General features: G+C 39.4%; 1 protein-coding gene across 5 annotated transcripts in view; it reads right to left on the bottom strand.

Moving 5' to 3' along the window:
- Positions 1-706: 706 nt before the first annotated feature.
- LOC143036966 (transmembrane channel-like protein 7) overlaps positions 707-25,189 on the bottom strand; it is a 115,193-nt gene continuing 90,710 nt past the window's right edge. For 4 of the 5 annotated variants that reach the window (XM_076205028.1, XM_076205027.1, XM_076205029.1 and 1 more), the window contains 4 exons: positions 23,195-23,350; positions 15,317-15,447; positions 10,728-10,838; positions 707-1,126 (listed from right to left, as the gene is read on the bottom strand). In XM_076205028.1, the coding sequence (XP_076061143.1) occupies positions 1,101-1,126; positions 10,728-10,838; positions 15,317-15,447; positions 23,195-23,350 (424 nt within the window). In that variant the 3' untranslated portion in view covers positions 707-1,100. Of the gene's footprint in view, positions 1,127-9,249; positions 10,408-10,727; positions 10,839-15,316; positions 15,448-23,194; positions 23,351-25,189 lie in introns of those variants that run through there. The other variant, XM_076205030.1, reaches the window with a different exon arrangement.

Genomic DNA, 25,189 nt, shown 5'->3' with positions numbered 1-25,189 from the left:
TTATTTTACCTGGACATATGGCAGTTGTTTTTTAATATTTATGATGTAAAAATAATTTTCTTTTTTAATATTTATGATTTAAAAATATAGTAATTTTGTTCAACAGGATTTTATTCGTTATGGCGAATTTTTAGTTCGTATTTCGATTTTTGGGACAAATTTTTTTTGTTCGTTATAGCGAAAATTCATATATGGAGCGTTCTTAAATCGAGGGAGGAGTGTACAAAGGGCGGCAACCAAACTAGACCCCAGCCTGGTAGATAAACCATATGAGGAAAGATTAAATGTACTGGGTCTGCCAACTTTGAAAGATCAAAGAGAAAGAGGTGATGTGATTACAGTGTTCAGGTCACTAAAGGGGATAGATTGCATTGATAGAAGAGATCTGATAAAGATGGGAGGGCTTTAAGAGGTCATGGAAGTAAATTAAGTAAGACATGTTGAAAGGATATGAAGAGATAGTTTTTCATATACATGCATATGTGGAATAACTTGGCTGATATAACACAAGCTCAAACAATATACATGATCAAATCTAAATATGATAATTGAAAATCAAAGATATGGATAAAGCTGAAACTGTACATGAATTTGAGTCTAGGTATTTTAGAAAAATAGAGAATAGGAGATTGGACCCAATGAGCATTGCTCCTTTCCTTATACTGTACTATAATTAGGTGAATACAACTAAGTAAATACACACGCACATATGTATATAGAATTTATTTCCTTAAATTTGGCTTGACTGCCAATAATACAAAGACACCTTTTATGAGAGAACATTAGTTGAATCAATTCCTTTTTCAAACAAGACATCACAGAAGAAAAAATATTCATTGTATTTGAGAGCATAATAATAGAATTTTGAGTTTACAAAATTTTCCCTTCTTGAGGCAAAATTAGCACCTTCAATTTCTCTGTATACCTGTGGACTTACAGGTCTCTTCTAGGTTTTCACTTCTTGATATTTGTTCCTGGCTCTTGAGTTGCTTGTATCTTGTGACCTTCTAAAATTTGTGTGGGCAACATATCCATCAGCTGAATGTACAAATTCATTCCTTCTCTGCCAACTGGATGATTCTTAACCAGTTAGCAGCTCTTCAAAAAATATCATCATCTGGGTCGTCTAAATCAAGGAAACATCAACCATTAAGAACAAAGATGTAAATAAAAAAAAATTTAAAGTAAAGATACTGGGGAACAACAATAAAAACCTATGCATCATATGTCACCTTTATCTGTCAAAGGTAATGAATTCAATATAAAGCTATCAATCAATTTGTTGACCCTGGTCTCTCTTGCAGAAGACCCACAGCCTCCAAGAAACCAGCAACAGCCCCTAAGCCTCCATAAGTCACTTAGAGAAGAGATATTGTACTTTTGTATGAAATTGTGGTTGCATCTGGGGCACTTTGAATCTGGGACCAGGCCTATTCTATGTTGGTACTGTTTTAATGATAGATGGTGCCCTGAGTGCAGGCATGCTTCTGTGGTTCTTGTCTGTTGTGGGATTTACATTTGGGGTTGTTGAAATACTGAGTTTGGTGGTCTTAAAAGAAAAAATATATATATATATATTAGTCATTTGGGTGTGAATATGTTTCTGTGTGGATGTTTTGTGTGGTTTGAGTAGCACACTCCTGATGTTTTTCATTGTTCTGTTGGTGGTGCCTGTGAGATGTAGTGTGAGTGGTGGGTGTTATTTAGAGTTCTGGTATAAATCATATTTATCTATTTTTTCATTTTCATGTGAGGTTCATTTGAGAGGATTTTGGTTCCTGTATGTATCTTATAGGGGTGTTTTTGGTACATCCTCATATTACTCTCAGTGCTTCATTCTGCAGTGTTTGTATTCAATTTGCAGATTGTTGGGAACTATGCTGTGGAGGCATATTCTAGGGTGGCTCTTATGAACTGTTTATAGTTAATTTAAGATTCTTTTTGTTGTCCAAAGTCAGTGCTAGTGTTGGTTTTCAATAGGTTTGTTTTCTTGCTGATTTTTGCTGTCAGGTTCTTGACAAAGTGGCTGAATATCATATGAATATCAAATGTTACACTCAGAATTCTTGGGTTCCTTTACAATGGGTTTGGCTATTTGATTTTAATATTGGGTGGCTATTTGATTCATGCTGAGATGTAACTTTGTAGAGTTTATGTAGCTGGAGGGTTATATATATTTATGATATTGTAGGTTACAGTTTTTTCTTTGTGTTTGGATTGTGATTATTTCAGTATTGGTGTCTTGTAATTTATTGTCTGGTGTTGCTGATTGGGTGAAGTGGCATATTCTTATGTATTTGTGGGTGTGAAGGTTGTCTTATGTTGGTTACAGCTCCAGCTTTTTGTGCATTGGTTTGTGTTTGTAAGGGTTGTACATCTTAAATGGAACCATTTGTGGTATGTGTTGCATTTGATGGATGTATGTAGTTAATATATTTGGTGCAAGTGAGGCTAGTGTAGGGACTTGAGTTGGTTTCTATGTTGCTGGCTAATATGAGAAATGGGAGGGCAGGTGTGGTGTACATGTACCCCAAAAGGATGCTTGTGCGTAAAGTCTAAGTTTATGCATTGTAGAGTTGTGTGGTAGTTGATCTGACTCAATGGTTGGAAAAGCCAAAAAGGGTCCCCACAATTAGGTCACGTCTGGTCATGTCATCAGGTCAGTCCCTTGTATTTATACTACCTGCCCTGAGCAGGCAGGCCAGTCATTCAGTCAGTTAGTTCTCTGTATTCAACTGCTTATGTGTCACTAGGCCTTTGCAGTTAGTCACCCACTTGGGGACCACGCCACATTTGCCTCTGACACTCGGATCTGCATTAGAATAAACTATACAACAAAACTGCACATCTCTCTCCCTGTGTCACCTTAGTCATAAGTAACACACTCATATGTTACACAGGTACTGGTGTACCAATTTCCTCATATGAAAAATTTAGTATATAAAAATGGGAGAGTATTGTGAGTGGAGTGTGAGAGTGTAAAAAGTGACTCTCTGGTTTGGTCTGGAGACCAGGTACCAGCCCCTTGGGGCCACATCTCCCTTGGGAGGTGGGAATAAAATTGTAATGCAAAAAATCTTGTAAAGTAAATTTTAAGGAAATTGCTACATTGGTATATAGACTCTAAGAACACCAACTAACATCTCAAATATTTGTTTAACTACCCACCACATCAGCACCCCAAAGGATACACCACTCAACCCCAACTCTTAATTCGCCAACAAACCACATACTGACATGTGACATGAACACAACACCCATTTTGGCTAAACACACAAAAAGCAAACCCAAGGAAACAAATATACTTGAACAGCCATCAATCTAAATACCATATATACTTGTGAATAAGTCTTGTGTACAGGTAAACCCTTGATTTTTGGCCAAGAAATAACAAGTTTATTCTATCCCTTATGTATAAGTTGACCTTGGTTTTTGAAGGTATTAGTGTCATGTCTGCTAGCTTCCTGCAAGGGGTGTGCTTCTGTTTCAGAACTGTATATATATATGAAATTAATTGTAGATTTTTTGAGTAATGGTGGGAAGAGCACAATCATTGATATATGAAAGATAGAGGTGTTTATAAAAAAATTCTGTTGGCATAGTGAGCTGGGACAATAATTTATGGGCACAGTCCTGCTTATGCTCTAACCTGGGCTACAGAGAGGAGCACTGAGAAAGGAAAGCTGGAATCTTAAATTTCAGGAAAATAGGATTGTACAAGATTTTTTTTCAGGGAAGTGATTAATTGTGTTAGAAATATCAATCAGTCTCTCTAGATAGGTATAGGGTGGCAGTGTATCATGAAATGATTATTGTATAATTATGGCGCTCACTGGCCTAGTGGGTTAGGGCGTCGTTACTTGCAGCGAAGGTCGAGGGGATGGCAGTTCAAACCCTGCCATCGGCGAAGTTGAACCAAGGGCATAGTTTATTAAATTCCATGCTACAAAGTCCTATGTAAGGGGCACCATCCTAGCCTTCCAATTGGGGGGAGTTTGTGATGTTTAACCATATCATCATCATCATGTTTCATTATGTACGTACAGGTTGAGAATGTACATGAGATGCATGTGGTCAGTCTCACCCATGTGGCTCATGGCGGGAAGGGAGGCTTAGAAAATAAACATGTTCACATGCATAGGGAATTATTAATGATACATTTCCTTCCAAACAATTCCCTGCTCACATGTCCAAAGAAGCCTATATCAAACTTACGCTAACTTCAATTTATGAAATAAATAAAGAAGATTACTGATTATTTATGTGTTGAGGAGGGGCCATAGCACTGAAACAATAAATCATAGTGAGTTGGTGAGCCTGAAGCACTGATGACAAAGCCATGAAATTTTCAGTCTGATATTATTGCACTTACACTCAAAATGCAGGAGCTTTGAGCAAAACTATTGTATGTATCCATTAAAGTATTTATTGGTCAGTTTGGACAGAATATCTCTGTAATACAATACTTTTCTTTACCAAAAACTGTTTACGGTACTAGTATGGTAACGTCTTGAACAACAGAAGAAAATTAACATGATTACTAGTACTGGTATGGTAACATCTCTTGAACAATGGAAGAAGAAAATAAGTAAATTATTTTTATTGTGATTTTATCCCATATTCCTCTTACTGTACTTTCCAAATGTAAAATAAACTACAATATATATATATATTCTTTTTATCTTTTTTTTCGAAGAATCTAAATAAAGAAATACAACTTAAATCAGTGGCAATATTTAACAGTTGGTGGTGCAGCATGAGTATGTAAACAAAAAAACAAGGTGGATTGTAATGCTTATAATGAAAATATTGAGTGGGTTTTACTATTTTTTGTACATTTATGGGTACCATGATACTGGGGTATTGGTTACATGTTATTGTACAGTATCAACTGCACAGTAGCATGCAGCCAATGCTTTAAGGACTGTTTTGGGATGCCCCTATGGGCCAGACACACACATCATTTTGTCTATATTAAAGTAAAATCTGTACTCCTTGAGAAATTATGCTACTTTTGTAATACAACTGTTCCTCTGTTGTGCTGTGCCCTTGAATCTGTCCTATACCACTTCTCTGAGTATACTTTTTCATTCCCTTGTGTCCCATGTGGTAGGGGAGGAAAGGATTCTGCCACCATATTTCCCATACAAGTCATAAAAGGTGACAGTGGGACAGAGTGATGAGACTAGGTATCCTGCTCACTGTAAAGATATCCTACAAGAAGTCCAGGCATATGAGGGTCTGGGAAGAGATTTCCAACCAGAAGCCTAAGATTTGGGTCATTAAATATGCATGGTTGTGGTACAGATGACAGTAAAAGCGTGATGGGCAGTATGTGTGTGAGAAGGAAGACGAATGTGTTGGCATTATGTGAAATTAAATAGAAATGAAGGGGTAATTTTGAGTTTAGGATGTGATTGGGAAGTTGTCAGGAGTGAAGAGGGAGCAAGGGAGGGAAGGGATAGCTCTGCTAGAAAGGGACAAGAGAGGATAGGAAAGTGCTTGGTGGTGTGGAGGGAAGTATCTTCAAGGTTAATGTGGGTGAAGGTGAAACTAGGATAAAAAAATGTGGGTTTTTGTAAGCACATATGGACCTGGTAGAGAGAAGAATGTAGAGGAAACAGAGGCTTTTTAGATAGATTAAAATGAGTGCTTAGAAAGTTTTGGGAGAAATGTCAATGTAGTACTATTGTGTTGAGAGATCTCAATGCACGAGTAAGGGATGAACCAGTAGGAGTAGTAGGGAAGTTTAGAGTGCCAGGTAAAAATTATAGTGGAGAATTTATATTGGAGATGTGTTTAAAGAGTTGATGATGGCTAACACAGTGTTTAAGAAGAAGTTCAAGCATAAGTACACATAAGAAAGGGTGGTGGATGGAAATGTGGTAATATGGCATTAATGGACTATGTAGTGGTATCCAAAGGAAGAATGGGAAGAGTTCTGGATTTTACAATTGTGTAATCAAAGAATGTGGGTGGTGTAGATTGTGGTGTTCATTTTGTTTCTTAAATTAGAGCTATAAATATATTGTATTTATAAAATAATTTAACCCCTTCCATATGGTGACGGCTACGTAGGTGTCATAAGGAGCAAGTGGGTACGCGAGGCTGCCATATCGGCGTCTTGATTACATTTATTGTAGTTGTACCTGCGTGACCCCCATACTCTGTAAACTGGCTTCATCATATTTTCTATGGTTATCAAAATTCGCGTGTGAAAGAGAGAACGATCGATACACCGGTGACTTTATTTTTTATAATGCGAGTATTATGACGCAACATCGTACGTCTGGCAGTTAAACAACTCTATGTGTTTGTGATTTATGTTTATTTGATGTATATTAAGGTTAAGCTTTCCTGTCAATGTGTTTTTGGGTATATGTTTAATTGATGATCGCAGCTTCAATTCTTTGTTTGTGTTCTGAGTAAGGGTGAGAACATTCTTATGTTTGGGGAAGTTACATACATATACCAAAGGGTTTTTCCCCCTTACAAGGGAGGTAGCCAAAAAACAAAGGCATAAAACCACTCCCACCTATTCCATCCCTAACATACTCCACTCCCTTCCACCCTCTTCCCTCCCTCTTATCTTGGCACCTCCTGGATGACAGGTCATCCCTGCATCTTGCCCACTGCCCTGGGTCAGAAGCAGTTTGGGGAAGTTACTTGTTGGTTATATTGAGAAGGTTGTCTAGTGGGTTAGTTGCTGGAATTTAATATATTTTAGTTGGGAAATTGTTTTGGTATTGTTTTTGTCTCTTATAGAAGGAAGGGTAGTGAGTGGTGGGATGAGGAAGCAAAGAAGGGTGTAGAAGAGAAGAAGCAGGCTTTCATAGATTGGCTACAAATTAGGACAAAGGAATCGTATGAGAGATACAAAGTAAAGAGAAGGGAAGTTAAGCATAAGATGAAGGAAGCAAAGAGGAGAGCAGATGTGAAATGGGGTAAGAGTATAACAGAAAATTTTGAAAGCAATAAAAAGCTGTTTTGGAAAGAAATTAAAAGAGGAAGAGGAGGCGAATCAAGCAGAGAAGAAAAGGTAAAATGTGCAGATGGAGAGATGATAATGGAAGAGAAGGCAGTGAGAGGAAGGTGGGCAGAGTATTTTAGGGAGTTGCTAAATATGAAGGAGGATAGGGAGGGAAAGGTAGTTGCAGTGGGAAGTGCTAAGAAAATGGCCGTGATGAGTGAGGAAAATGGAGGAGAAATAAGGAAAGATGTGGCGGATGCAGCTGTTAAGATGATGACAGCAGGAAAGGCACCTGGGTTGAATGGATGCCATGCAGAATGTCTGAAGAAAGGAGGTACAGTGATGGTGGACTGGCTGGTGAGATTGTTTAACGTGTACTTAAGAGAGGGTAGAGTGCCGGAGGACTGGAGGTGTGCCTGTATCGTTCCGCTTTACAAGGTAAAGGGGGACAAGTGTGAGTGTAGTAGTTTCAGAGTGATCAGCTTGTTGTGTGTAGTTGGGAAGGCTTATGGTCTTGATAGAGAGGATTAGGAGAGGAACAGAAGGAGTAATTGGTGAGGAACAATGTGGTTTTAGGATAGGTAGGGGTTGTGTAGATCAGATTTTTGTGGTAAGACAGATATGTGAGAAAGCTATAGGAAAAGGTAAGGATGTTTTTTTGGCTTTTGTGGATCTGGAAAAGGCTTATGACAGGGTAGACAGGAAGGCACTGTGGGAGGTATTGCAGATATATGGGATAGGAGGAAAGCTGTTAAGAGCAGTCAAGAGTTTTTACGAGAGTGGTAGAGCTTGTGTTAGGATTAGAAATGGAGAGAGTGAGTGGTCTGAGGTGGAGGTAGGACTTCGTTAGCGATGTGTTATGTCGCCCTGGCTGTTCAATCTATACATGGATGGGGTGGTGCGAGAGGTGAATGCAAGGGTGGTGGGTCAGGGGTTGGAGATGGTTAAAGAAAATGGAGAAAAGTGGGAAATAAGCCAGTTGTTGTTTGCTGACGACACTGCGCTTGTAGCAGGATCAGAGGAGGAATTGAGGAAGTTAGTGACAGAGTTTGAGAAGGTGTGTGAAAGAAGGAAGCTGAAGATAAATGTGGGCAAAAGTAAGGTGATGAGATGTACAAGGGGAGAGAGTGACAGCAGGCTGGAAGTGAGCATTAAGGGAGAGAGACTGGAGGAAGTGGATAGTTTTAGATACTTGGGTGCGAATGTGGCAGGAAAGGGAGGAGTGGGGGTGGAGGTAGAATGTAGATTGAGAGAAGTGAGTAAATGCCTTGGTGGATTAAAAAGTGTAATGAGAAATAGACATCTGGGAATGGATGCTAAGAGGAGGTTATATGAAGGAGTGATTGTGCCAACAGCACTGTATGGGGCAGAAACATGGAACATAAGAGAGGAAGAGAGAAGGAGTTTGAATGTATTTGAGATGAAATGTCTGAGAAGTATGTTAGGGGTTACTAGGCTAGATGGAGTGAGAAATGAGGAGGTGAGGAGGAAAACAGGGGTAGAAAGGGAGCTGGGAGATAGGGTTGATGAAAGAGTATTAGGATGGTTTGGACACATGGAAAAAATGAATGAAGAAAGATTAGTACAAGAGGTGTGGAAGGCAGAGATGGAAGGAGTGAATATGAGGGGACGTCCTTGGATGAGATGGATGGATGGGGTAAAAGGGGCATTACAAAAGAGAGGAATGTCTGTTCAGGTAGGGCAGGAGAGGCCAGAAGATAGGGGTGATTGGAGAAGGGTTGTGTATGGCTGATGCTGTGATGCATGAGGGGGAGTGGATGCGAGATGGGGGGTGAGGAAGTATGTATGAGAAATAATTTGATGCAGCCCAAAGGGATTTCTCCCCATCGTCTCCTTTTCTGTATGAGGGGATGGAGGGGGGGGGGGCGTTGAATTAATGAAGCGGACTTGCTGTGGATGTGATGTGTCTTGCGACACTGCTTCTGACCCAGGGCAGTGGACAGGATGCAAGGATGACCCGTCATCCAGGAGGTGCCAAGATGAAAGGGAGGGAGGAAAGTAGAGGTGAGTGGAATATGTAGGGGATGAAATGGGTAGAAGTGGTTTCTATGCCTTTTTCTTTTTGGCTACCCCCCATGTAAAGGGGAAAAAACCTTTGGTATATGTATGTTCCAAGTACATACATACATATACCAAAGGCTTTTTCCCCCTTACATGGGGGGTAGCCAAAAAGAAAAAGACATAGAAACCACTTCCACCCATTCCATCCCCTATATATTCCACTCACCTCTATCCTCCTCCCTCCCTCTCATCTTGGCACCTCCTGGAATGTGATTATTTCAGTTGTTATGTTCATTAATAATCTTTTAGATTCTTTTGATTTACTGAGATATGCTGTTGTGTGTTACAATCAACCACCACCCTGATGAAACCTACCTCAGATCACAAAGCTATCACTCCAAAACTGACCACCAAACTTTGTACTTTACCAAACTCCTGCAGACATCAGCCTTACTAATAAGTCAGTCCCACAGCAAGCAATAACCATACTAACATGTCTAGGTTCAGGTCAGCCTCCATGTTTAAAACAATACCAACAGATAACAGGACCATCTACAAACGCAAATTGCCCCAGATGCAATCACCTCACAAGAAATGTCAAATACTTCACCATATAATGCTCTACTCTTGCCTTACCAACACAACACAATCACCGATGCCATTTTGTGGGAATTTTCCTCAAATCTGTGTGTGAGAATTTTGCTCACATGGGATGTTTTGTGAGCAAATTATATGTTGCAATGAACTTATTTGTGTATATAATAATTCCTTCTTTTTGTGGGGAAAAATGTGGAAATCCAGATTTCCTTGTGGGAATTTTGTGTAAAAAATCTCACTCATTTGTGGGAACTGGCATAGATCACAGTGCCAACACTGAACAACACAATATCTCTTCTATGAGTGACTTGTGGGCCAACCAGATGGGTGTTACCAGTTGGCTAGGGGCTGCAGATCTCCTGCATGAGATCTGGGGGCAATGGATTGAGTGTAGGGTTGTGGGTTACCAGTCAATGAAATCCAAGTCAACAAATATTACTATTGTTATGTATTTCATGGAATCTCTCGCTAAAATGAGTCTTACATCAGACAATCTGATAGGAATATGTATAAAATGCTGATATTTCAGACACCTGTACTACTAATATCACAAGTATTATGGAAGCATTTTACAAAAGTGGCTGAAACAGCTATTGATGATAAAAAGATCAGGGGTTTCAACCCTTTGTAACCAAATACTTTATATTACTGTACATAGGATCACTCAAAAATCAAGTTTACATTTTTTAGGAAAATAGGGGGATGCCCATTATTCAGATAGGACACAATGACAGATGAACAGCACATAATCACATCTTCCCAACAGATGACAAAGACAAGGGACATTCTTCACTACAGCTGTGATTCTTCACAAGATGCTGGAAGTGTGGAAACATACGATTACTAATGATACAGTAAAAATACTTCCTGCAATAAAGTCTTGATTTTAGAAACAAAAGAACAAGAGTGGAGGAAAAAAAAAAAAAAAAAATAGACTGGCACCATGCATTCATTAAAGTGACTCCTCTCCTAGGTAATATATGAGCATTTCAATACTCTTGACAATATATTAGTTAAACAAAAATATTCTCACACACATTCCATCTGCACTGCTTTTCTCAGCTACATGTATCAATACATTATCCTTAATGGCTACAGAGTAAAATACGATTTTTTTTTTTTTTTTAGTTCAACTCACCATTTTTTGATGAAAAAACAAATGAGCCTCGTTGTGTGTTGTCCAATGGCTGCGACTCTTCATTGCCTGACAACTGGGAAGTATTCATTACATTTCCTGGCTTGTAGTCACCTAGATAAAATAGAACAACATTTGGAATCAAGGACTACTGATTGTTAAAAAAAAAAAAAAAAAAAAAAAAAAAAAAATCTGTAAGTTTGATATTTCTGGAATCATTATGCATTGAACCCTTCACAATTGCAGCTTCAAGTTTCTCTACTATCACAGGTACCTCTAAATCCCCCTCACACACACACAAAATTGATAACTATAGAAGAGTCCTGGATACCTGGAATAATTTAGAGAAAGAAACAATGAGTGCAAACAATATTCAATATTTTAAGAAAAAACTTGATGCTGAAAGATGCAAAGACAGGTCACCATGAGCATAGCTCCCTTCCTGTATAATACAACTAGGTAAATACACACCACTACTGCATCTTAAGTATTGGTTATTGCACCCATGCATCATTACCTGATACCTGGAACTACCAACCCTGGAACAAAGAAGAGAAAGGGGAGATCTACTGACAATTTACAGCAATATGAAAGAGATGGAAGAAGTCCTCGACAGAGATGATTTATTAAAGTGGGATAAGAGAAAAGCAAAAGGACATGAAAAGGAACTCAAAAAGGATAATTATAGAAGAGATCTGAAAAAGAATAGTTTCCCCACACAGAATGGTGGACACTTGGCACAAATTGGATGAGGCAACAGTGTATGCAAAAGCTATACAAGAATTTAAGAACAAACTTGATGCTGAAAGATACAAAGATGGGTCACTGCAAGCATAGCTCCCTTCCCATATGATACAACTACGTAGGTAAATACCTAATCCAAGGCAATCCACATTCTGACTGGTTGTGGACTTACAGAAAGAAAAGAAAGGAAGCCCCACCCCAGAAATCATTAGTAACATTACTCCAAACAATCACAAATAATAATGAGACCAATGATGGGTACCTGTATTTGGTGGTCCCGCAAGATGGACACTGAAGTTACTCATATTCAAAACCCATTAACCCTCATCTCCATCAGGAGGTGCCGCCCTATTATTCTATTTATAAGTATTTTCAGCAACAGATCATCCTTGATCAAGAATCCTCATTCTTTTCCTCTTTTGCTTTTCTGATGATTTCATCCGTTGTCTATTTCCACAATGGTCTCTTCTTACTTTGGCTCATTTCCAAAAATTTGCACTTCTTTATAGTGAATTTCATCTTCCACTCATGTCATCGTTCATAAACCTCTCCTTAGTACCCCTGTAGTATTTCATCATCCTAATCACTCTTCACTTTTTCCATGATCTTGGTGCCAAAAATAAATCATACGAAAATCGACTTAAGCACATGAATCTGTTTTCCCTAAAAAAGCGTAGACTCAGAGGTGACTTGATACAGGTCTTTAAGATTTTAAAGGGAATTGACAACATCAAAAGTGACAAAATTTTCACATTGAATGAGAATCAGACAAGAAACAATGGTCTCAAACTGTCCGGAAATAGATTCAATTTGGAAGTAGGTAGAAACAACTTTGCCAACCGTGTAGTTAATGAATGGAATAAACTTCCTGCACAGGTAGTGCAATGTAGTTCAGTTCGAAGCTTTAAGAATCATTTAGATAAATACCTAAGTAAGATGCTGTAATTATTATAATTTATGTTATATTATTTGTTTTTGTTTTGTTAAAATTTGTCTGTCTGATTTTCATTTATTATTAGTTATATGTCAATTCATTATCATTTACTATTTACCTGTTTGTTTGTTATTCAACTATACCTATGCATTTATTTATGTATTTTATTTGTTATTTACATTATTATAGTTTTAATTTATTATTAATATTTTATTTTTTTTTTTTTTTTGCATCCGACCTAGATATGGTTCAAAGGTCTCCTGTCGGCATGCTCCGCCTTTGTAATCCTTTGTAACTGCATCTCTGGGTGGAAGCTGGGAACTGTGGTGCCCTTATGACTTGCTGGTGGGCGGTTCTCCATCTACCAACCATTAGGCAAAGACAACAAAAAAGATGCCACTAAAGTAAAAGCTGCTATATTCAGCATTTTCTGTAAACCAGTCTGTGGCTTGAAAGTTGTTCGCTGCTCGACGTTTGAAAGTAAGCAAAGCTGTGGATGTATACCTTGCTAACCTGCATCCCCTATCACCTTTCTTCAATGTAAACAAACTAAAATTTATTTTCATTTTCTTCTGATTCCTATCATGAGCAACTTTGGAGACTATTTTCCCTCCTGACCCTCTCCAAAAGTTGGAATCAGCAATGTTTTGCCTCTGCTGTGACCCTGTATAGCTTTGCTGTTCCCATGTCCATTCAACTGGCAAGTATTTTCATCTGGCTTTGCCTTTTCAAGGGAAATCTAGAAGCATTGATAACTGTCACGTTGTGACTAAAATTACTATTTTCCCTCCCTAACTCTCTCCCAAAGTTGGAACCAGCAATGTTATACTTCTACTGTGACCCTGAATACTGGTGCTTCCTCTGTCCACTCTATTGCCTAGTAGTTCCATCTGGCTTTACCTGTTAACAGCAAATCTAGGAGCGTTGCATCTCATGTGTATGTGTGTGCATGTGCACATGAGAACAATTTTCACCAAGAATGGAGAGCTTGTGGGAGACATCAACTCCTTTTATGTATATTACAATTGGGATGCTCGCTGGCCGAGCGGGTTAGGGTGTTGTTATTTGCGGCAAAGGTTGAGATGGTGACGATTCGAATCCTGCTTAGGGTGAGTTGAACTAAGGGCATGGTTCATTAAATTCCACACTACAAAGTCCACTATAAGGGAGTTTGTGATGTTAAACCAAATCACGATTAGGTAAATACTTATTTACTCTCACTGACTCACTCTCTTACTGTTATTCTCACTTGCTACCAATCATGTACTCACTTGCTCCCACTCTCTCCTTACAGGCTAATTGTGTCATCATGGCATCAGGAACATAATGTTTAGCTGCATGTAGCCTAAGCCCTCTCAAAATTCCTGCCTTGCCACTATTCTCTTGACATGTAATTCTTGTTTTTGATGTTTATATAAATATGTTGATATTAACTTGTACAATTAGCATACATACCAAGGCTTTTTCCCCCTTCCAAGGGAGGTAGCCAAAAAGGGAAAGGCATAAAAACACTCCCACCCATTTCATCCCTAAATACACTCCACACCCCTCCCACCCTCCCTCTCATCTGAGCACCTCCTGGATGACGGGTCATCCCTGTACCCTGCCCACCGCCCTGGGTCAGAAGCAGTGTCGCAAGACACAGCACATCCACAGCAAGGCCGCTTCATTTAATTGACGACCCCCCCTCTCCGTCCCCCCTTGCATATAAGGAGAGGACGGGGAGAAATCCCTTCGGGCTGCGTCAAAATTTACTCACACATACTACCCCACCCCCCACCCCCCCGCCCATTCCTCCTCATGCAATCACAACATCATCCATATACAACCATTCTCCACTCACCTCTGTCTTCCGTCCTCTCCCTTCCTTCCTCAACAGACATTCCCCTCTTCCCCAAAGCCCCCTTCACCCCATCCATCCACCTCATCCTAGGACGTCCCCTCATGTTCACTCCCTCCACATCTGCCTTCCATACCTCTTTTACTAGTCTTTCTTCACTCATTCTTTCCATGTGTCCAAACCATCCTAATATTCTTTCATCAACCCTATCTCCCAAATCCTTTTTCACCCCTGTTCTCCTCCTCACCTCCTCATTTCTCACTCTATCCAGCCTAGTAACCCCCACCATACTTCTCAGACACCTCATCTCAAACACATTCAAACTCCTTCTCTCTTCTTCTCTTATGTTCCACGTTTCTGCCCCATACAGTGCTGTTGGCACAATCACTCCTTCATACAGTCTCCTCTTCGCATCCATTCCCAAATGTCTATTCCTCATTACACTCTTTAATCCACCAAGGCATTTACTCGCTTCTCTCAATCTACATTCCACTTCCACCTTCACTCCACCTTTTCCTGCTACACTTGCACCCAAGTATCTAAAACTATCCACTTCCTCCAGTCGCTCTCCCTTAATGTTCACTTCCAGTCTACTGCCACTTTCACCCCTTGTACATCTCATCACCTTACTTTTACCCACATTTATCTTTAGCTTTCTTTTATCACATACTCTCCCAAACTCTGCCACCAGAGATAGAAAAAATTGGTTAAATATTGATCAACATGAGTGTCGTAAGTACTTATTAGTGTTATTACCTTAAGTTGTTCACTTTTACTATTGTGTTTAAAGCTACAGCATTACAATAGTTTCAACTGTTGGTGAAAGTTCAGGGTTATCATTAGTATCACAGTATCTTCACTGTTACAATTAAGACTAACAAGTTCTATGAGGACCACAATGGAAATAAGCTTACATGCTTTTTTTGTGTTATCCTTGGCAATTGTAATTGTTATTTCGAACTATATGTTCTTTTCATTATCTGCACTTCATGTATATTGATTCATTGCGCCAAATAAACTTATTATTATTATCATTAATATACAGCAGTACACTCTTCTAATGTAATTATTTACCTTTTCTTACTTTCTCTGTAAGTTGAAGTAAAAAGCCTCTGTCCATCACTTCTAATTCCAGCTGTTGCCTTAATACTTTGACCATTTCTTCTCTGCCTTCAGCTATTGATTTTGCACAATAAACCATAATACTGGAAAAGGATTTTTTATTTCACCACACAAATGAACTTGATATGGGCATTAAGACAAAAATAAATACAATATCCTTTACTGAGGATAAAAAAATATTCAAAATATTGATTGCATATTTTTGATAAAATAGAGTGTAGGGGGAGGATGCTCAAAAGAGAAAAACTACTATAGTAACCACCACTTCTGTTTGAGAAATATATTGTAATAAATATATGAAAAAAAAGGATGGAAAGATGAAAATTCTACAAAATTCAAACAATTTTATATGGCATAACACATAAGAAATTAAAAATATATATATTTTAACATACATACATATACCAAGGCTTTTTCCCCCTTACAAGGGAGGTTGCCAAAAAGGAAAAGGCATAAAATCATTCCCACCCATTCCATCCCTGAATACACTCCACACCCCTCCACCCTCCCTCTTATCTTAGCATCTCCTGGATGACGGGTCATCCCTGCACCTTGTCCACTGCCCCGGGTCAGAAGCAGTGTCGCAAGACACAGCACATCCACAGCAAGGCCACTTCATTAAATCGGCAACCCCCCCCCCTCTCCATCCCCCCATGCATAAAGGAGAAGACGGGGAGAAATCCCTTCGGGCTGCGTCAAATTTTGCTTACACATACTACCTCACCCCCCATCCCCCCCTCCCATTCCACCTCATGCATCACAGCATCATCCATATACAACCATTCTCCATTCACCCCTGTCCTCTGTCCTCTCCCGTCCTTCCTCAACAAACAAAGCCCCCTTCACCCCATCCATCCACCTCATTCTAGGACGTCCCTTCATGTTCACTTCCTCCACATCTGCCTTCCATACCTCTTTTACTAGTCTTTCTTCACTCATTCTTTCAATGTGTCCAAACCATCCTAATACTCTTTTATCAACCCTATCTCCCAACTCCCTTTTCACCCCTGTTCTCCTCACCTCCTCATTTCTCACTCTATCTAGCCTAGTAACCCCTATCATACTTCTCAGACACCTCATCTCAAACACATTCAAACTCCTCTCTTCCTCTCTTATGTTCCATGTTTCTGCCCCATACAGTGCTGTTGGCACAATCACTCCTTCATATAGTCTCCTCTTAGCATCCATTCCCAAATATCTATTCCTCATTACACTTTTTAATCCACCAAGGCATTTACTCGCTTCTCTCAATCTACATTCTACCTCCACCTTCACTCCACCTTTTCCTGTCAAGAATCAAGAATCTAATAATGACTCATTTTTTGAGGATGGGGGACTACTCAGATTAATATCTTAAATCAATAAACTCTTTATTCAAAATATATATGTACAGTTTAGGGAAGGAAGAATTTTGCCACTGCATTTCATATGCATGTAGTAAAAGGCAACTGAATTGTACAGAGTGATAGGGCTTCAGATCCTGCTCTCTGTATGTACATCCTGTGAAAAGTCAAGATTCCAGCCTGAATTCCTAATTTATCTACCTATATACCAAGAGCTATTTCCCCCTTATAAAAGAGGTAGCCAAGTCAGAGGCACGTACCTACTCCCACCCATTCCTCTCATCACCACCACACTTTCCTCCCTCTCATTTTAGCTCCTCATGGATGACGGGTCATCCTTGTATCCCACCCAGTGCCCTGGGTCAGAAGCAATGCACCAAGACATAGTATATCCACAGCAAGGCTGTTTCACTTAATCATCAACCCCCCCTCCTCTCATGCAAAAAAGAGAAGATGGGGAAAAATCCCTCTGGGCTGCTTCAAAATATCAGAAACATAAGCACCCCTACCCCCCATACCCTGCCCCTCTCTTCCTTGCATAACACTATCATCTATATACAGCCACTCTCCACTCATGCCTATAACCTGCCTTCTCCCTTCCTTGCTTAACAGACATACCCCTCTTGCTCATCGTCCCCTTCACACCTCCATCCACCTCATCCTCAGTCATCCCCTCAAATTCATTCCCCCCACCTCTGCTGTCCATGCCTTTTTTTTACCAATATTTTGTCACTCATTCTTTCCATGTGTCCAAACCATCCCAATACTATTTCATCAGCCCTATCTGTCATCTCCTTTTCCAATCCTGCTCTCCTCCTCACCTACTCGTTTCTCACTCTATCCAATAAAGTAACCCTTACCATACTTCTCAGACATTTCATCTCGACCACATTCAATGTTTTTCTCTCTGCCTCTCTTAAATTCAAAATGTATGCCCCATAGAGAGGTGTCAGCATAATCACTTGTTCATACAAATTCAAAATCTCCCTCCGTCGTCATAGTCATGGGACCAAGAAGAGGAGGATTTACGACGAAAAAGGAAACCTGGTTTGTATTGTAGGGGTGGGGAGTGATCGTGAGTGTCCGAAATGATATCTTTGCAGTGCTAATCAATTGTATTAACATGGAATTAGCAATAATGAAAGAAAAGGACTCGAAAGCCAGTCACGAACCAGAGCCATCTGGTGTCAGTCGATCGAATCGTGATGTAAACAAACCTTGCCCAAACACGTGCAATGAGAAAGACTTTCCAGGATTTTGTAAGTATGAAAGCAGGAACTTAAGTCGATTATTAGAGATAGAGAGAGATATAAGCAAAAATAGGATTCAGTGGGAGAATGAAATTATGGACTTGAGAAAAGATATCATAGGACTAATAGATTGCTTAGCACAGGCGATTCACGAAATTTCTGACCTAAGAAAAACCAACTTGGATCTTACAAACGAGATTTAAGAAATGAAAAGGGATATAAATAAGCTGAATAATGATAACAAAGAGAAGAAAACTAATGATAATAACAACAGGGAAAATTTAAAGAAAGAGGTGAACAATAAATTACAAGAATTGACACAAAAAATCAAAGAGAACCTAGGTGAGGAAAGTATTCAGAAAATTAAGTGGAAGGAAAACATCAAAAACAAGGAAATTGCTTTTAAAGAAATAGTCAAGCAGTAATTGCAGGATAATGCAAAAGACACAATTATCCAAGTGATTAACGAAAAAGCTAACTGAGTCAGGGATACAGTAGATAGAAAAAAATGTATTGTGGTATATGGACTAAAAGAAAAACAGGGATTGGCGAGGTACATGAGAGAAAAAGAAGAAAAAGAGATAGCAGTAGAAATCCTAAATGAAATTCAGGGGGGGAAAAGAGATGCGGGCATAGACCTGGAAGAGACATATAGAATCGGTTGCTATTCTAAGGATAGAAATCGACCTCTAAAGATACAATTAAGGTCACAGATGGTAGTAGAAGACACATGTGAAAAAGTAGGCAACTTGGCAAAGAGTGAAAAGTACAATAAGATATGGATAAAAAGAGAAATGAATACTGAGGAATTAGAAAAAGAAAAGTCACTAAGAGAAGCAAAGAAAAAAAACTTGATGACAACTGAGACAGAAAGCAAAACATTCCATTGGAGAGTAATCGATATGAGATAGAGACAATGGCACATCAAAACGAAAAAACCAAGGACAGAAAAAATAATGGAGAAGGAAGAAAATTAAAAGTGGCCTATACTAACATTGATGGATTAATTTCAGGTCTGATCGAACTCAATGATTACCTGTTAGAAGAAAAACCAGACATAATGGGAATTGTAGAGACTAAACTACAAGGTGAAATACCATCCATCATTATTGGACAAGGTCTATACAATTACTGGATAAAAAAAACAGGGACAAGAAACAGGGAGAGGGAATCATGTTCTTGGCCAAAAAAGACCTAAACATGACGAAAATTGCAGAGGGCAAAGGTAATGTTGAACTGATCATGATGAAAGTCGAAGGCAAGAATATGAAAAGTAGAAAGTTTGTGGTGACCTATGTGCCCCCAAAAACGAATGCTTGAAAAGAGAACGAACATACAAAAATGCTAGAAGATACAAGAAAATCACTAAACGAGATACTAATGGGTAAGGGTAATCTGGGTAAGGGTAATCTGGTAACTATGGGGGACTTCAATTGCAAAGAAATTTGTTGGGATAACATGACAGTGCGAGGAGGAGATGACTTGTGGGGCAATGTACTGCTAGACATGACCATGGAGTACACAATGACCCAATGGGTCAGTGAAAACACAAGGTACAGAAACAATGAAGAGCCATCGAAACTAGATTTAACATTTACAACAGAACCTGAAATAGTGGACAAAATCCATTACAAGACACCAATTGGAAAGAGTGACCATATACTCATTGAAACTGTACTAAAGGAAGAAATAGACATGGAGAGGAACGAAAAGCATAGGAAAGGAAGATTGATGTACAACAAAACAGACTTTGCAAAACTAAAGATATTCTTCCAGAATGCAAACTGGGATAAATTCTATATGGAAGAGACAACAGTGGAAAAGAAATGGAATATCTTGATGGATAATTACAATGAAGGGGTAAACAGGCATGTACCAAGACAAAAGCGGGAGAGAGAGTACATTAAATGTTGATTCATCAAAAGATGCAGTGAGGCAAAAGACAGAAGGGACAAAGCTTGGAAAAGGTGGAGAAAAGATAAAAATCAAAGCAAATGGCAAATTTGTATAAACTATAGAAATGAGTATGTTAATGTGAGAAGAGAGGAAAAAAGGAACCATGAGAAGGATACAATAGATAAATGCAAAGATCAACCCAAGCTATTCTATCGGTATGTGAATGGTTAACCTAAAACCAAACAGGAAATGGTGAAACTACGCCAAGGAAATATAGAATACACAGAAGAATTACAGATGGCTGAAGTCATGAACAACCACTTTAAATCTGTCTTCACCAGAGAGAAAATACAAAGTTGGGACGAAGATAATAACAAGCAATCTCCCCACATGAGTGAGTTTACAACATCAAAAAAAGAAATATCAGAACACCTATCAAAACTGGACATCAGAAAATCACATGGCCCGGGTGGTATTGCAAATTGGATTCTAAAGGAATGCAAAGAAGAACTAATGGACAAAATACACATCATAATAAATAGCTCACTCAAAGAAGGAAAGATACCTAATGAATGGAAAAATGTTAACATTGTACCAATATATAAAGGAGGAAACGAGGAAGAACCCACCAACTATAGGCCAGTATCACTAACAAGCACTATAGCCAAAATTTGTGAGAAAATCATCAAGAATAGATGGGTAAAACATCTGGAAGACAACATATTAAACCCAAGACAATTTGGGTTCAGACAAGGAAGATCATGCACCACAAACTTAACCTCTTCACTCCGGGGCACATCGCACGTCTGGCAGCATTAGCTGCCCGACGTGCGATGTTGTGTCATAATAATCGCATTATAAAATATAAAGTCAGTGCTCAACCGTTCGTTCTCTTTCACCTGTGTATTTTGATAACCATAGAAAATTGATGAAGCCAGTTTAGAGAGAATGGAAATTACGTAGGTACGACTACAATAAATATAATCAAGATGCCAACGTCGGCATCATCGAGTACCCACTTGCTCCTCATGCCGCCTACGTAGGCGTCACCATATGGAGGTGTTAATATGCTTCTACATACATACATATACCAAGGCTTTTTCCCCCTTACAAGGGGGGTAGCCAAAAAGAAAAAGGCATAAAATCATTCCCACCCATTCCATTCCTGAAATACACTCCACACCCCTCCACCCTCCCTCCTATCTTAGCACCTCCTGAATGACGGGCCATCCCTGCGCCTTGTCCACTGCCCTGGGTCAGAAGCAGTGTCTTAAGACACAGCACATCCACAGCAAGGCCGCTTCATTAAATCGGCGACCCCCCCCCCTCTCCATCCCCCCATTGCATAAAATGAGAGGACGGGGAGAAACCCCTTCGGGCTGCGTCAAATTTTGCTCACACATACTACCTCACCCCCCATCCACCCGTCCATTCCACCTCATGCTATCACAACATCATCCATATACAACCATTCTCCATTCCTTCTACTCAAGGCTAATAGACATAGTGCAAGAAACAAATGGATGGGCTGATTGTGCATTCCTAGACTTGCAAAAAGCCTTTGACAAAGTACCACACAGAAAATTACTAAAAAAAACTGGAACACATAGGAGGAACACAAGGGAACCTACTAAAATGGATGGAGGACTTCCTGACTGGTAGAAAGATGAGAGTAGTGCTCAGAGAAAAATATTCAGATTGGAAAGAGATGATCAGTGGAGTACCGCAAGGACTGTACTAGCACCAATAATGTTTGCTATCTATATGAATGACATGGACGAGGACGTGAACTGTTACATGAGCTTCTTTGCAGATGACGCCAAACTGTTAACCCCTTCCATACGGTGCCACACACATAGGCGTCATGAGGAGCAAGTGGATTCGCGACGCTGCCATATCGGCGTCTTGATTATATTTATTGTAGTCGCCCCTGTGTTTTTACATTCTCCCAAATGCGCCCTGAATCCCATTCTCTGTGGTTTTCAAAATTCGCGGGTGAAAGAGAGAACGATCGATATAAGCGGTGACTATACTTTATGATGCGAATATTATTACGTTACGTCATACGGCTGGCATTGGCTGCTGCCCGCGAGATTTAAGTCCCGTAGTGAAGTGGTTAAGGAAAGTAGAAACTGATAAGGACTGTGAAGCACTGCAGGAAGACCTGAATAGGGTATGGAACTGGAGTCAGAAATGGGAAGTGGACTTTAATACTAAGAAGTGTAGCATAATGGAGTTTGGAAAAAGCAAAAACAGAATATCAGGAAAATATACAATTGGAACCAAGGAAGTAAAGAAAGTAGGATCCAAAAAAGATTTGGGAGTAATTATCACAAATGACATGTCCTATGATAAACAGATTAACAAAATTGTCGGGGAGACTTACAACTTGCTAAGATCAATAAAAGTGGCAGTTGCATACTTGGACGAAGACATGATAAAAAAATATTGGTTACATTGATAAGGCCTAGACTAGAGTATGCGGCGACATTGTGGTCACCCAGTACCAAAAAGAATATAAAGAAAATAGAAAGAATCCAGAGAGCAGCTACAAAAATGGCACCTGAACTTGCAAACCTATCATACGAGGAGAGATTGGCTAAACTGGAGTTACCGACACTGGAGCAAAGAAGAGAAAGAGGTGACCTACTGACCATCTACAGAATCATGAAAGGCACAGAGATACTTGATAGAGAGGACTTACTTAACTGGGACAAGAGAAACATAGGAGGACATGGAAAGAAAATAAAAAAACAGCTATAAAAGAGAACTGAAGGAAAACAGTTTTCCACATAGAGTTTTGGACACTTGGAACAAACTGGATAATGAAATAGTATGTGCAAAAACCATTCATGAGTTTAAAAGCAAACTAGACACTGCGAGATACAATGGAGGGACACCACGAGCATAGCTCCCCTTCCCGCAAAATACAACTAGGTAAATACAATCTCCTCTTTGTATCCATTCCCAGATGCCTATTTCTCACGTCACTTTGAATCTCCCAAGGTATTTACTTGCTTTTACTTCCTAATAATGGGGTCATTAAATATGCTTGATTGTGGTCCAGATGAGAGTAAAGGGATGAGATTGGCAGTTTGTGTGTGAGAAGGAAGATGGATGTCTTTTTGTGCTGGATGTTAACTAGAACAACACTTGTGAGTCTTAAATACATACTACAATATTCACCAAAATACTATGTGCAATTATTTCTATAATTCATAAAAAAACACAGATACAGGAGGGAACCCATTACAATTTCTGTGGATTCCCTGTATCCTAGATCCAATAAAGAATTATTCTCAGACTAAAACCACAACTATCACTGAAATAACACTACTTACGCTAGAGCACCAAGTAAAGCTGCCACCACTCCTGGCTTGAAGAAGAAACCAATTACATGTAAAATGCTTGTTTCATCACTACTAAAAAGTTTCCACATAAAGTCTATATAATGTTTGTAGTCCACAAATGGACCACATTCCGTTGAACTGGAACCCCTGTTGAAAGAATAAAAGCTGTATGACACAAAAGTTACCAATAAAACCAATCAAATCTTAAATATTTTTAAAACCAATTCAGATGACCAGAAATCTACACAAGGAGAGAAATTCAAACTAAATTGCAGTTACACGGCTCTCCTGTTTTCATCTTTTCCTCCTTCACTCTTGTGGTTCTCGCATTTTAAGATGCATCATTCTTGAAACGGTTTGTACACATCATTCAATGATGTACTCCATGTCAATATCTTAGCATCTCTCACCCTAGTCTATATCTAAACACTAAGGGCTTCTTTCCCTTTGTAGGTAGCAGCCAAGGCACACACCCAGTCCCACCAGTTCCATTCCCATCCACCATTAGCACAACTGCCCTGGGTCAGAAGCAATGTAGCAAAACACAGTACATTCACAGCAGAGCTGCTTTATTTACATGGCTACCTTCTCTCCTTATCCCTTCATATGGAAAATAGAGAAGATGGAAAAATCCCTTCTGTCTGCATCAAAATATCATCCATACACAACCATTCTCCTGTCACACCTATTCCCTGCCTTCTCCCTTCCCTTCTCAACACATTCCCCTCTTGCTCAAAGCATTTTTCAAACCCTACTTCCATCTCATTTTTGATTGTCTCCTCAACTTCATTCCTTTCACTTCTGCTTTCCACTCTCTTTTTGCTAATCCTCATTCTTCTAGGCAAGACATACTTACAGCTACCCTGCTAAAGTGGGCCCTATTGCTGCGGCCTGACCAGTAGTAGGTGTAACCCTTGCAAATACTCACCACTGCCCAGTCTCCTGATTTTAGAGAGCAACTATATCTATTTTTAACCTCTTGAGATCAGAAAATAAAAAAGGGGCAAGTGCCCTTAGAGAGGGAGAGAATGTTCCAGTTGCCCAAATAACGATCCTACTGGAGGTACAAAGGATTACAAACGCGGAGCATGCCGACAGGAGGCCTTTTGGTCCATATCAAGGTTGGATGCAAAAAAAATATATATATATATATAATAATGATAAACAATTAATAAATAAATGAATGAATAAATGAATTGGTACTCTTACACCTGGAACCTGGCTTACTGTGCTTTTATCACATTTACATCACTCTGGCTGCCTGCAAACCAAGCTTGGTTGATTTGGCAGAGGCAAGTTGCAAGCCCAAGTCAACAAGAAATGTCACATACACAGATATGAATACTTCCCTTCCCATACTTAAGTCCAACATGGGGAGACTGTTGGATATACTTCTTTAATCCAACATTTCCAGGTTATTGTGGAGGAGTATACACCCTCCCCACCCACCTTGGCACTAAGGGTTGATAGCCATGGATCATTCAGTATTAGCTCAGGCAGTAGCTTCTTGACTCAGGACATGCCTTAATCAAGTTCAAGTTAGGCAGTTCAGCTGATTTGTCTCTCCATGCCAGGAGAGGCCACTTGTCCTTACTTGAATCAGAGACTTATGAGGCATGTTGCTAGCTTTAGGGGAGGTGCCTCAGCACAACTGCAGTGCTGGGGCATTGCTCATCCCCTAGGACTCTTGTCTCCAGGTCTTGCAATTATATCAAGCACAGCAGACACATGGATAGTGACCCATAACAAAATTGAGTGGCCACTGACTCCTATCTGCCTTTAGGATGATTTCAGTTTTTGTCTATCTGATTAATGATATACTACTTATCAGGTCATATGCTACATAAACTATTTTCCTGTCCATCTGGTACTATGCCTTATAAGCTCAAATCTAATTAAATTATAAAAATATATATCTTTATAAAAATGAACACAAGGTCATCCTTTATGAAACATAATTTTTGTACACCATATATTGCTACTTAC

Source organism: Oratosquilla oratoria, chromosome 21 (genome assembly GCF_046742065.1).
Source record: "Oratosquilla oratoria isolate Oo_2021 chromosome 21, ASM4674206v1, whole genome shotgun sequence".
Classification (NCBI taxonomy): domain Eukaryota; kingdom Metazoa; phylum Arthropoda; class Malacostraca; order Stomatopoda; family Squillidae; genus Oratosquilla; species Oratosquilla oratoria.
This window is presented reverse-complemented; position numbering and strand designations above follow the sequence as displayed.